This window comes from Ranitomeya imitator, chromosome 2 (assembly GCF_032444005.1).
Source record: "Ranitomeya imitator isolate aRanImi1 chromosome 2, aRanImi1.pri, whole genome shotgun sequence".
In the NCBI taxonomy this organism is placed as follows: Eukaryota; Metazoa; Chordata; class Amphibia; order Anura; family Dendrobatidae; genus Ranitomeya; species Ranitomeya imitator.
The window spans coordinates 206513559-206528317 of record NC_091283.1 but is presented as its reverse complement, the minus strand read 5'-3'; the positions used below and the strand labels follow the sequence as shown (position 1 = coordinate 206528317).

The 14759-nt window shown below is 46.3% G+C and overlaps 1 protein-coding gene across 1 annotated transcript; it reads left to right on the top strand.

The window, feature by feature from the left end:
- Positions 1 to 4: 4 nt before the first annotated feature.
- NDUFA8 (NADH:ubiquinone oxidoreductase subunit A8) lies at positions 5 to 12520 on the top strand. The gene is made up of 4 exons (XM_069748529.1): positions 5 to 211; positions 1257 to 1420; positions 10655 to 10820; positions 12293 to 12520. The coding sequence occupies exons 1-4, from the start codon at positions 161 to 163 to the stop codon at positions 12428 to 12430; spliced, it is 519 nt and encodes a 172-aa protein (XP_069604630.1). The 5' UTR covers positions 5 to 160; the 3' UTR covers positions 12431 to 12520.
- The last annotated feature ends 2239 nt before the right edge of the window (positions 12521 to 14759 follow it).

Below are 14759 nucleotides of genomic sequence, written 5' to 3'. Positions count from 1 at the left end.
GTGTAGGAGACATGACTGAAATAGACTGCAGCCGCCGTGTATCCGGGGAAATCACCTTATCGGTCTAGCAACCTGAGGACGCGATGACGTCATTTTTATGCGACGAGAAAGAGTAATCGCGCATGCGCAGTAGGCTGACCTTCCCGGGACGGACGGAGCCATGCCCGGGATCGTGGAATTACCCACGCACGATGAGCTGTCGGTGAAGGAGGTAGCTATGTCTGTGTGGAGCCTGTGTGTGCACTGATATAGCGGGTGTGTCTGACAGCGGGCAGTGTCACCAGGCGCCCTGCACACAGCACACTGGGGAATGCTGGAGACCCCCGTGTGCGACACCTGATGCCCAGACTTTGGGGGCTGCTGGGACTGGCTGCACCATAGAGATAAAGGGCATCCCCTCATACATGGCCCATGCTGACAGACGTGCAGAAGAGCGCACAGCGCCACTCCGGCCCCTGGCTGGGTCTGGTACTGCACATTGGAGTGTGGACGTGTATATCCAGCATTATCTCTCCACAATGGGCCGAAGTCAGGGGCGTAGACCCCAGCTGAGCTGTACTGGCCCCCCGCAGCCACCGCTGCCTTCTCTGCTCTGGGATTAGATGATTGGCTGCAGCAGAAGAGTCACATCCACAACGCTGCAGCCAATCGGTAAGGATAATGCCATCTACAGCGACTGACTGCAATGATGAAGTCACTTTGACAGCGCTGCAGCCAATCGTTGAGTTTCCCACCTCATGCCGTCTGTAGCGACTGAGCTCAGTGATTGGCTGCAGCGCTGTTGATGCGGGGTCCCTGGATCTTGCAATCTATAGCGGCTGACCTCAGTGATTGAAGAGGACATGTCACATCGACAGCGCTGCAGCCAATCACTGAGCTCATCTGCTGTGGATGGCATAAGCCGCTGATTTTGGTGACAGTCAATCAATAAAGTCCAAAGCCCCAGAGAGACAGTGCTGGACCTGGGGAGGGTAAGTGAGGCTGTCAGCATGACACAATCCACCGTAGGGAGACTGACAGTGGCATTTAAGTAGTTAATAAGCAGCGAACAAGAGCAAACTCCGACCGATGCTGTTAGAAGCAGGTATCATCTGTATATCACAGCCAGCACCCGCAGTGTTTCCCATCTCGCTCCATACACCTGCACCAGTCACATACTGCAATATGCTGCCTCTATAAGCAGTGTTATCGTCTTTGTGGGGAACTGTTTTTCCCAGGAGATAATTAATTGATTATTCTTTTCTGGAACAATTTAGGTCAATGTCAGCTCCGCCGTGCTGAAGGCTGCAGCCCATCACTATGGGTCCCAATGTGACAAGACTAATAAAGAGTTCATGTTGTGTCGCTGGGAAGAGAAAGACCCAAGAAAGTGTCTGAATGAAGGCAGAAAAGTAAATGAGTGCGCCCTGGATGTTTTCAGGTAACGGTGTTTGTGCGCACGACGTCATAATCCGGCTTTATCTACATATCCAGAGCTGCTATTTCTTTCCCAATAGTGTCGACATTGCCCCAGTCTACACAGCAAAGCTGACAACTTATTGTGTCTGTTATTGCATCCAGAAAACTAGTCTATTTTTCATGGTGTTAATTAGATCGAACCTTTTAAATTGTATTGTTTAGACGCTTGTCGAGCGCCATGTGTCTGTAAAAGTTGGGGTGGTCCGAATGTGACCCCATGGAGATGAGTGATATGAGCACCAAAGGACTGTTCAAACCATACACGATCCTCTGCACCTTCCTCCTACTTGGCTTAAAGTTCATCTTTACCCTTTTCTTAATGGTGGTTGACCACTTTCACTTCACATGGTTGAAATAGATGGCGGGAAGGTGAACTGAACAGTTTGACAATGCCAAGGGTGCACAGAGAGCCTGTCTTGGTTTCAACAGTCCATATGACCGAAAACCGGTCCCGCCAAATTCAGGTGACAGGTTCCCTTTAAGATCATCCACCACCCCTCCCCTGAAAAAGAGAAAAAAACTATGTAAGGACCTTGTGGGGTATATAATCTGTAAAAGAAAAAACATGAAAATAAACCCCCCACCACTGGCCCACACATTTTAGTAGTAGATGTGCTATTGAAACAAAAATGTTTGGCTGTACAGTATTTTTTTTTTTTATGATAGTGTAACTTTTAGCACAGAAAAAAATACCGAAACATGGATTCAAAACCCAACAAGAATAAGAAGTATTGCTTTAAAACCCTCATGTACTAAAAAAAACTCGAAACTCTGTTTTGTTATTAACAGGGAAAAATTGCCAGGGCTTATAGTGGCAGGTAAAAGTTTGGGCACCCCTGGTGAAAATTACTGTTATTGTGAACAGTTAAGCAAGTTGAAGATGAAATGATCTGTAAAAGGGCTAAAGTTACAGATGACACACTTCTTTTGTATTTTAGGCACAAAAATATATATATATTTTCATCTTTTGCATTTTAAAAATTACAAAAAGGAAAGAGTCGATGCAAAAGTTTGGACACCCTTGGAGATTTGAGCGCTTTGATAACTTTGACTAATATTTCAGACCTTAATTATCCTTTTAGGCCAGATGATGCAAATTTCCCAGCTTTATAAAAACCCAGCCTCTGACCTTGTGCCAAAAAACAGCAGCCATGGGTTCTTCCAAGCAGCTGCCTAGCTCTCTGAAAATGAAAATGTTGTAGGTCCACAAAGCAGGTGAAGGATATAAGAAGATGGCAAAGCGTTTTCAAGTTGCCTTTATTCGGATTCCCATGACAGCACTACGAGAGAGGGGATCCGCCCTTCAGGAACAGGAAACCTACAGATACAAAAGGGCGGCACCTCTCCCTATGCCAGTTGGTTTCCTGTTCCTGAAGGGACAGGATCCTACAGATGAATCTCGTAGGAAAGGATCCCAGGCCGGCCGGTCGATTCAGGTAGCGGGGGGTCTCCTACCTCGGCCGGTGCGGAAGCCCCTGGAAGACGTCACGGTGGTCCTGGCTGGACTGCACGTCAGTGACGTAGACAGCAGGGAGCAGAGTCCGGAGGATTCCTGATCTCCTTCAGCGCCGGCGCCGGTAAGTATAGCGCTCCTTTGGTCCATGTGGTGGTGCAGCGCGGTGGTGAGGTAGCGGTGCCAGGAGGGGAACGCTATCCGGAGCGCTGCTGAGTGCTCTTCGGCGTCCTGCATCGCTCTCAGCGTTAGCTGGAGCGTTTCCGGGTGCAGTGACGTCGAGGGGGCGGAGTCGGCAGGCGCTTCCGGGTCACTGGGGAACTGCGCATGCGCAGTTCATCCAAGATGGCGGCGCCCATCGATCCTGAATGCCGGACTCCTCACACACTGCGCTGACCCCCCAGCTGTAGCCTCATCAGCAGGAACCAATGAGAGTGGCGCCAGGCAGCCTGCTGACCGGATCTGAGGGGGATTTAAGCAGGAGCTGGATTTAGAGCTCTGCCTTTGGTCACATCCACATCATGGAGAGTGATGGTGAGCGGCAGCTTCAGCTGTCGGAGGAGGTGCGACAAAAGCCCACAGAGAAGGAGCATGCCAGGAGTGACCAGTCCAGCCGTAAAAGCTCGTCCAAGCAGGGATCTAGAGCATCGACTGGCAAAGAACCCCCTCGTGTTCCGGTACCTTTTTTGGCGTACACTGGTAAGTGATCTACGTGAATGCTCACTCAGTGACGCGGGCCCCTTATACTTTGTCATTCTAGGGGAAGAAAAGTGCAAAGTCGAAACATAAGGAGTGTGCCCTGTGTGAAGTCCCGTTACCAGATTCTTATACTAAAAAATTATGCGCCTCCTGTATACAACAGACGGTGAGGTCTACAGGAGTGGAGGGGTTGAGTGACATCAGGCTAGATAGATGGTATCACCCTTATTGTCCTCCCCTAGGTAGCAGAAGAATCTGCTTCTACGGCTAATCTACGTGAGATGATCCGTACAGAAGTAAGGGAATCCCTGCGGTCTATGTCCCAGGCGGGAAGTTCAAAACAGAGAGCCTCGGTGATCTCTGATTCGTCAGAGGAAGATAAAGAGGAAGGTTCTTATGGCTCAAATCTCTCTTCCTCGTCATCAGAAGAGGAATCTGGCCGATTCTGTCTGCCTCTGGACCGGGTGGATAAATTAGTTAAGTCGGTCAGAGGTACGATGGGCCTAGAAGAACCTAAGACTCAGCTTTCCCGTCAGCAGTTAATGTTCAGTGGCTTGGAACACAAGAAGCGTAGATCCTTCCCGGTGAATGATAAAATTCAAGACCTGATTCTCCGAGAATGGAAGAAACCGGAGAAGAAAGGCTCATTACCACCAGCTTTAAAACGCAGGTATCCCTTTGAGGATACGACTGTGGATACCTGGGACAAGGCCCCTAAATTAGATGCCGCGGTGGCAAAGGCATCAAAGAGAGCCGCATTACCTTTCGAGGACATGGGATCCCTTAAAGACCCTCTTGACAGGAAGGCGGATACCTTCCTTAAAGGTACTTGGGAGATGGCAGCCGGATCCTTGAGACCGGCAGTGGCTGCGACTTGTACAGCCAGATCCCTAATGGTCTGGCTGGAACAGTTGGAATCCCAGCTTAAAGAAGGCGCTTCCAGAAGTTCTATTCTAAGTGTGCTTCCGGTGATTCAAGATGCTGCGGCTTTCCTGTCGGACGCGTCGGTCGATTCGGTCAGAATGGCGGCCAGAGCAGCAGGACTCTCCAACGCGGCTCGTAGAGCCCTGTGGTTGAAGTGTTGGTCGGGTGACATTCAATCAAGGTCCAAATTATGCGCTATTCCATGCAAAGGGGAATATCTCTTCGGGCCAACCTTGGATGAGCTGCTTGAAAAGGCTGGAGATGACAAGAAAAAATTCCCTGGTTTGTCATCAGCCTCTTATCGGCGTCCATTCAACAGGAGGAGATTTGGTCGCGGAAGGAAGCGCGCATCCTCGCCCTCTAGAGAGAATTTTAGATGGGAGGATAGACGCAGGAGAGGTACGGGTTACATGTTCCGCCGTTCCTCAAAAGAACGTAAGAAACCGGACCAATGACTAGCAATCCCTGTGGGAGGGAGATTGTCAGCCTTCTCTTCCGCATGGACTAACATCTCAAATAGTGACTGGGTCCGAGGTATTATTTCAGAAGGTCTGAAATTGGAATTTATTCACTGGCCTCGGGATAAATTTATGTTAACCCCCTTACGCTCCTCCACTATTGAACAGACGGCTTTAGAGGCAGAAGTTGTGAGTTTATGCCTTAAGAACGTGCTGATTGAGGTCCCAGAGTCAGAAAGAGGGAGTGGATTCTACTCTCCTCTATTTCTGATTCAAAAACCAGACAGGTCATTTAGGACTATTATTAACCTTAAATCCCTTAATGAATACCTGGTTAAGGCCACATTTAAAATGGAGTCAATCAGCTCTGCAATAAAAATGTTGTTCAAACACTGCTTCATGGTAGTTGTGGACTTAAAAGATGCGTATTATCATGTTCCTATCCATGAAAACTTTCAGAGGTTTCTACGTGTGGCGGTGTCTATGGGGGGGTATTGTTCGACACTTTCAATTTAGAGCCCTTCCCTTCGGCCTCTCAACGTCTCCCCGAGTATTCACTAAAGTTGTTGCGGAGGTCATGGCGCACTTACGTGAATCTGATATCCTCATAATCCTTTATCTGGATGATTTCCTGATAGTTGGAATCTCAGCAGACCATTGCCTTGCTCAGGTAAAAACAGCTATGTCCAAACTAGAACATCTGGGCTGGATTATAAACTACTAGATGGCAGCCCGATTCTAAAGAATCGGGAGTCTAGAATCCATATATACTTTATTCAAATGTAAGAATAATACAATTAATAAATAATAGTAAGAAAGAACAAAAAATGGCTGCACTTACCAGCTCTTGACAATTCTTGTTATTTAAGAAATTGCTGGGCAATAATGGACAATGTCCTTATGTGGCAAATAATAGAGCAATATACCCAATGTGGCAAAGAAGAGGTTAATAAACGGCAGTCTCTCAGTATAACAGTCAGTGAATAATATGCAGTATATGGAGAAAACACCAAACAAAAGTTCAAAATTGGTGTGAAAATGTCACTGAACCACTTCACAACTAAATATATATAGTTTTGGTAAATGGTATTATCATTTTTTTGACGAAATTCGGCAGGAGCTTGAAGAGCAACGTCACTGGGCCCGCCTCCACGCAGTACAAACTTGCTGTGAGGTAAAAATTCAAAAATCACACCAAAATGGCGGGCGGAGTGTGTCACAGTACGGCACATTTCTGATTGGTCGCTCGCAGCAGGCGGCAACCAATCAGACACTGGACACTGTTGACGTCACTTATCTCCGGACATTAGCTCCGGACATTAGCTCCGGACAGGAAGTTGGCACACATTGCAGGAAGTAGTATTCTAGGCAATTATATATTAGATGAAAAATCCCGATTACAAACCCTAAAAACCCAGAGATTTCTAGGGCTGCTGTTAGATTCCGAGTCCCAACAATGCCGTCTTCCACCTGATAAACTGCTCCATATCCAACAACAGGTATTAAAAGCAATTAATAAACCAACCATGACTCTTAGGCAGGCTATGTCTTTATTAGGTTCCCTAACTTCCTGTATTCCCGCCGTCTGTTGGGCACAGTTCCACTCCAGACCTTTACAGTTTGAAGTACTGAATTATGATAGTCTTACAGGGTTCCTTGCAGGGTCAGATGACATTGAGTCCAGAGGTTCTGGCATCTCTTAAATGGTGGCTAGAGGAAGACAATCTGTCAGCAGGAGTTCCCTGGGTGACTCAAGTGACTCGGGTAATTACGACGGACGCCAGCCCCACGGGGTGGGGGGCACACATGGGTGACGTAGTAGTCCAGGGGTTATGGGATCCCCAAACATCAGCCTCTTCCAATCAGAAGGAGTTAATGGCAATTGAATTCTCAATTAAAGAACTCCTCGTATATCTACAGGGTCACCATGTCAAAATCCTCTCCGACAACCAGGTGGCAGTGGCCTATGTGAATCACCAGGGTGGAACACGCTCCAAGTCCCTGATGGAAGTAGCGGATCGCCTGCTCCAGACAGCAGAAAACCATTTTCTATCTTTATCCGCAGTTCACATAAGAGGGAGAGAGAATATAAGAGCAGACTTTCTAAGTCGAAGCACCTTAAAACAAGGAGAATGGTCTCTGAACACAAAGATCTTCAACCGGATTGTCCACATGTGGGGTCATCCAGAAGTGGACTTATTTGCCACCAAGCACAACAGAAAGACGATAAATTTCTGTTCCTTAAATCCCAGGGAATATCCACTGGCAGTGGATGCCTTCCTGATCAGATGGGATTTCCGGTTGGCATATGCGTTCCCCCCGCTCAATCTATTGCCGCTGGTGGTCAGAAAGATAAGGGAGGATCAAGCGAGAGTCATACTGATCGCTCCGTTCTGGCCCAGAAGAGCTTGGTTTTCCTGGCTCAGGACCATGTCCGTGAAAGACCCCTGGGTGCTGCCGGACATTCCGGACTTACTTCATCAAGGTCCAATCAACCATCCACAAGTGAAGGGTCTCCATTTGACGGCATGGTTTTTGAGAGGTCATTGTTAAAAAGCAGAGGTTTTTCTCCAAACCTAATTGATACCCTTATGAAGAGTAGGAAAAACATAACAACTATGATCTACTCTAGAACTTGGAGGAAGTTTCTGGCCTCTTCAAATTTTAATATTGAAGAGGGTATACCAATCAACCAGATTCTAGAATTCCTGCAGAGGGGGCTAGAGCTAAATCTATCCACAAGTACACTAAAAGTACAAGTATCAGCCCTGGGGGCTCTATTTTCTTGTAACATTGCGGGTAATTATTGGGTATCAAGGTTTATCAAAGCATCTAGTAGATCCAGACCTATACACAGGAATAGGTCCATGCCTTGGGATCTCAATCTAGTCCTTTCAGCCTTGACTAAGGAACCATTTGAGCCCTTACATTCAGCCTCACTTAAATTACTATCCCTCAAAACAGCGTTTTTGGTGGCAATTACATCTGCTCGTAGGGTAGGAGACATACAGGCTCTTTCTAGGCTGTCCCCTTATACAGAATTTTTACAGGACAGAGTAGTCCTCAGACCAGATCCAGCTTATTTACCAAAAGTGGCCTCAGATTTTCACAGATCTCACGAGATAGTGTTACCGTCATTTCTCCCTAATCCTTCTAATTCCAAAGAGGAGTTACTCCATACATTAGATGTTAGGAGATGTCTATTAGAATATATATCAGTCACTGATGCTTGGAAGAGAGAGGATGCGTTGTTTCTATCCTTCCAAGGTCCCAGGAAAGGTCTTAAAGTTTCAAAGTACACGCTAGCGAAGTGGATTAGGGAGGCTATCTCTCTGGCTTATACTGCAGGTGGAGGTCCAGCTCCGCAGAATCTGAGGGCACATTCCACCCGCGCCATGGCTACATCCTGGGCGGAAAGATCTGGAGTGTCGATCGACCAGATATGTAAGGCAGCTACGTGGTCATCCCCTTCCACCTTTTTCAAGCACTATAGGTTGGACTTGGGGTTCTCTTCTGATCTCACCTTCGGGTTAAGGGTGCTGCAGGCTATAGTCCCTCCCTAAGGTAGTTTACATCTCTGTAATTCTCTCTTGTGTCTACAAGACTGGGGAGTTCCACCACTCCTCTTGGGCTATCTGCACAAAAGCTGTTCTACCCTGTATGCACACATGGATTTTTCCTCTCTGAACCCTGTTCACACAGGTTATATACAGATGATCAGGTTTTTAAATACATCAGATAGGGATTGCATACATTAGTTAGGACTGCTCTGATAAGGGTATACCGTGAAGATTGGTAGAGCAGCTTAGTATACATTTTTTGCAAAAAACGTATCAACCAAATACCCTGTTTTTTACATCTTTTACTAGCACTTGCGGATTACTGCAACATTTTTTCAAACTGAGTGTTTTTGGTTTTACTATTCTCTTTTGTGTCTTCTGTAATTCTCTCGTAGTGCTGTCATGGGAATCCGAATAAAGCATTAAGCTACTTACTGGTAGCGGCATTTTTCGGAGGCCCATGACAGCACCCTTAGTTCCCTCCCTATTCACGTGGGGGTTGCACTTCCTATAGTATATATAATGAGATAGATAGATCTCACGTGTGGTATATAGTTCAATATGATGGATTATTTTTGTACATAAACTGTATATAATGTATATTTGTGTGCTACTAACCGCGGTAGTCCTCTCAGGCTCTGAAATACAACTGATGCATAGGGAGAGGTGCCGCCCTTTTGTATCTGTAGGTTTCCTGTTCCTGAAGGGCGGATCCCCTCTCTCGTAGTGCTGTCATGGGCCTCCGAAAAATGCCGCTACCAGTAAGTAGCTTAATGCTTTACTCAGTTTGAAATGTAATTGAGTAATGGCAGCTAACAGGAACAGTGGAGGTCAAGATAAGGTCTGGAAGACCAAGCAAAATTTCAATGAGCGCTGTTCATAGGATTGCTAGAGAGGGAAATCAGAACCCCCGCTTGAGGGCAAAATACCTTCAGAAAGATTTAGCAGACTCTGGAGTTGTGGTATAACTGCACAATTATGGCCATCATGGAAGAGTCCTCAGAAGAAAACCTCTCCTTCATCGTCACTATAAAATTCAGCATGAGAAGTATGCAACAGAGCATCTTAACAAGCCTGATGCATTTTGGAGGCAAGTACTTTGGACTGATGAGGATAAAATAGAACTCTAATGGCCACAGTGATCAAAGGTATGTGTGGAGAAAAAAGGCACAGAATTTCAGGAAACAAACATCTCACCAATCATTAAGCATGGAGGCGGATCAACCATGCTCTGTGGTTGTGTTGCAGCCAATGGCTCGGGAAACATTTCACGGATAAAAAGAAGAATGGATTCAATGAAATTTCAACAAATTCTTCATGCAAACATAACACCATCTGTAAAAAAGCTGAAGGTGAAAAGAGGAAGAGGATGGATTCTACAAATGGATAATTATCCTAAACACACGTCAAAGTCCACAATAGACGACCTCAAAAGGTGCAAACTGAAGGTTTTACAATGGCCCTCGGTCTACTCATCTGAACCTAATTGAAAATCTGTGGCTAGACCTCAAAATAGCAGAGGATGGAAGACGACCCAGGAATCTCACAGAACGGGAAGAATTTTCCTAGGAAGAATGGATGTAAATCCCTCAAACAATTATTGAAAGATGCTTGGCTGGCTACAAAAATCATTTACAAGCTGTGATACTTGCAGAAGGGGGTGCTACTACTAGGTACTACCATGCAGGATGCCCATCAACTTGCTTAACTGTTCACAATAACTAATTTTGGTCAGGGGTGCCCAAACTTTTACGTGCCATAATAAAATCCGATCTTGGCTTGTGAATATCATTTAAAGGGCGAGTACCGGGCTGCAGTTAACACTGATCTCTGAGATTCCTCCAGAAGAAGAGTGAGCGAAACAGCTCATTAGCGACCACTGATTGTCTGCAGTGTTCACAGGGCATAATTGCCACGCGAGACCTGACGCCAACATCGCTGGAGCGGCAGCGGGGTGGGAGGTGAGCATCTGTTAATGTATTCCGCAGTCAAAGATATAAATAATTTATACAGGGTTTGCCCGAGTAGGTGAGAACCCATTTACCACTAATCTTTCTTGGTCTTGTGTAACCGTTAATCATTATTTATTCATTTATTTTTAGGAAAATTAAGGCTCATTGTGCCGAGCCCTTTACTGAATATTGGACGTGTTTGGACTACACTGGCTTATTGGAGCTCCGTCGCTGCCGTAAGCAGCAGCAGGCATTTGATAACTGTGTCCTTGACAAACTCGGATGGGTGAGACCAGATCTGGGAGAATTATCTAAGGTAGGACCCTTGGGAGCTGTATGTAAATAATGTGCGCTCCTCAGTGTTCCTCACTACATTAAAGGGGGTTATATTGGGACCAACTTGGAGCAAATGATCAATGAGTGTCATCTCTGACAGAGCTATATGTTCATATATGAGCTGGGCAATGTCTCCATCACAGGCAGGACGACTGATGTTAGTGCCGGGTTGAGGACAGTGCTGTGTGTTGGAGCTGCAGAACACCTTTGCTGACTCCACACATACAGGACAGCTTCAGGCTAATGCTCATGTCCGGAAATGAGGGCACGCTAGTGGCAGGGCTTGAAGCGCCGCACAATACGGGTCATGAGGTTCAACTGTGTTTTCGTAGCCAGTACAACAAGCACCACTGGCTAGCTGAACCATAAACCATAAAGAAGTGATGGAGACTAGGTGAGGAGATAGCCGGAATCTCTGAAGTTGTTGTTAATGAGTAGTATTTTGGTGTCGGTCATTGGCACGTGGGCTCCAAAATGGCTACCACAAACAGGCTTGGCTCCAGCTACTTCATTCTGCCCTGACCTTCACCCTGTAACAGCTGTACAGGGATCTGGACTTACACAGGGGTTCCCTGGCTGGACCACGTACTTAGATGCTGTTCGGTGGTGCAAGCCGGCAAGAAGGATGTTAGAGCAGCCGGGTCAGAACCAGGAGGTAATGTCGGGAACAAAATCATAAAGCAAGCAGGAAGACAACGGGAACGGGAAAATCAGGACAAAGCACAGAAGTATATACTAGGGCAATAGAGCAGGGTTGCCGAATAGTCAGTCTCCTAGGCTCAGCAAAGTGGCAGTAGATGGGACGGGCGTGGATGTGCCAGGGATAGGATTAATCATGTTGGTCATGAAACCGTCCCTTTTAAGTTTTAGTTGGAGAAGCTGTTTGTTCTCCAGACTCTATCTTCCTCCTGTAACTGGAGAGTACAACAAATAGGTGTATCTGAATCAAAAACCATATTGTCTTTTGTACCAATGTAGTTTTAGTTGCTTCATTCCTCTTATCAGTTGATGATGTAGAGTCTGTGCTACTCCTTGATATGACTGGCTGTGCTGCTGCTTCTGATGCAGCAGATGTCAGCAACCTTACAGAAAGCCTGCTGTGCTTGGGCTCTTACCTTCCTCCCCATCATTGGGCTGCCTATCCTCCAGCATCATAACCTCCCTACTGACAGACGACGTCTACAGATAGACAGCATGTTGCAGACGGAGAACACACTACAGATTGTTCATTGTATGACTCCTGCATGAGGATATAGTCTGGCAATGTCGGACATATCCTCGATAAAGGTTCACGCTGCAGCTAGACATGTGACGTTTTCTGCCGAGGTGTATAAAAAGTCTTGTTCCAAATACAGTCTTCATTTTATTTTGATAAAATGATCTATTGAAGTAGCCAAACACTGCCTGCTCATATTCAGCTTTCTTATTGTTATTTCTTTTCCTCCACATCAGGTAACAAAAGTGAAAACGGACCGACCTCTCCCCGAAAATGTCTTACGATCAAGGCCAAGACCAGAACCCAACCCTCCTGTCGAGGGAGAATTGAAGCCATCCAAGTATGGCAGCAGGATGTTCTTCTGGAACTGGTAGACGTGCGCGTCCTCGTATCCGGCTCTGGTCTGATGTCTCCGCTTCTGTTTTATTGTCTCTGTGGGAACGGAATAAAATTCTGAAACCTCACTTACTGTATCAGTGTATCGTAAAGTCAGGCGGAGAGAAAAATCATAAGGAAAACGTATTTCCCCAAGTTTCTGCCAATCTGCTTCCAAGTTCTATGTGTAAAAAGCCTTGCAATCCTCGGGCTGATCGTCAGCTCCCCTGACCTGCGTGTGACCGGTACATAGAAATACATGCTGTCACACTCGGGTCGGGCGTGCAGACGATCAGTCCGAGCATCACGATACGATCCTTGCGCCGTCTGACTGCTTCCTAAACCCGTTTTTGGTACACAGAGCAGTCTATGTCCAGCAGCTGTCCTGATTCTCAAGCTCTGTAATTTGCCCTCCACTTTTTTTTCAGTGGACAGTAATCATCCTTCATCAGCATTCTGCCGGCACTAAAGGTTCAGGAACCTTCTTTTTCTGACTTCTCTACATGCATTCCTTCGGCGTCCTTGGAAAATATGCTCAAGTCCCCGCGGCTGCATGTCTTGCGATTGTTTGACACATGCAGGGATTTCCTAACCATCACACAATGCCCACGTGTGTTGCGGCATTGAACAGCCGTGAGACATGCAGCTGCGGGGACTGGAACATATTTTTCGAGCCCCCTGAAGTCACTTGGTGAGCACCACAGCATGCTCAGATAACACCATTTCTAAGCAACTTCGCTCATCACTATTTCTTATAACTTTTTCCAGAAGTCAGCAAGTAATGGGGATAAAAGTGCCCAGTCCAGGATAACATTTTCCTGTACCCCCATGAATCAGTAAGTTATCATCTCTCCACAGGTTTTACCGGACCGCCCTTTTTAAATTAAAGGTATTCCCATCTCCAAGATGCTATCCCAATATGTAGTAGGTGTAATAATAATAATATTAGAAAATACCTCCAATTAGAAATGTAGTATAGTTCTTCTGATTCTCCATGTTGCTCGCCCCGTGTGCAGGGCACTGCAGTAGCTTAGGTATCCATGGTTACAACCAGTAGTCATAAACGTAGATCTCTAAGCTACTGCATTGCCCTGCACATGGGGCGAGCAACAAACAGAATCAGAAGAACTACAGTTACAGTGGGGCAAAAAAGTATTTAGTCAGTCAGCAATAGTGCAAGTTCCACCACTTAAAAAAATGAGAGGCGTCTGTAATTTACATCATAGGTAGACCTCAACTATGGGAGACAAACTGAGAAAAAAAATCCAGAAAATCATTGTCTGTTTTTTTAACATTTTATTTGCATATTATGGTGGAAAATAAGTATTTGGTCAGAAACAAAATTTCATCTCAATACTTTGTAATATATCCTTTGCTGGCAATGACAGAGGTCAAACGTTTTCTGTAAGTCTTCACAAGGTTGCCACACACTGTTGTTGGTATGTTGGCCCATTCCTCCATGCAGATCTCCTCTTGAGCAGTGATGTTTTTGGCTTTTCGCTTGGCAACACGGACTTTCAACTCCCTCCAAAGGTTTTCTATAGGGTTGAGATCTGGAGACTGGCTAGGCCACTCCAGGACCTTGAAATGCTTCTTACGAAGCCACTCCTTCGTTGCCCTGGCGGTGTGCTTTGGATCATTGTCATGTTGAAAGACCCAGCCACGTTTCATCTTCAATGCCCTTGCTGATGGAAGGAGGTTTGCACTCAAAATCTCACGATACATGGCCCCATTCATTCTTTCATGTACCCGGATCAGTCGTCCTGGCCCCTTTGCAGAGAAACAGCCCCAAAGCATGATGTTTCCACCACCATGCTTTACAGTAGGTATGGTGTTTGATGGATGCAACTCAGTATTCTTTTTCCTCCAAACACGACAAGTTGTGTTTCTACCAAACAGTTCCAGTTTGGTTTCATCAGACCATAGGACATTCTCCCAAAACTCCTCTGGATCATCCAAATGCTCTCTAGCAAACTTCAGACGGGCCCGGACATGTACTGGCTTAAGCAGTGGGACACGTCTGGCACTGCAGGATCTGAGTCCATGGTGGCGTAGTGTGTTACTTATGGTAGGCCTTTTTACATTGGTCCCAGCTCTCTGCAGTTCATTCACTAGGTCCCCCCGCGTGGTTCTGGGATTTTTGCTCACCGTTCTTGTGATCATTCTGACCCCACGGGGTGGGATTTTGCGTGGAGCCCCAGATCGAGGGAGATTATCAGTGGTCTTGTATGTCTTCCATTTTCTAATTATTGCTCCCACTGTTGATTTCTTCACTCCAAGCTGGTTGGCTATTGCAGATTCAGTCTTCCTAGCCTGGTGCAGGGCTAC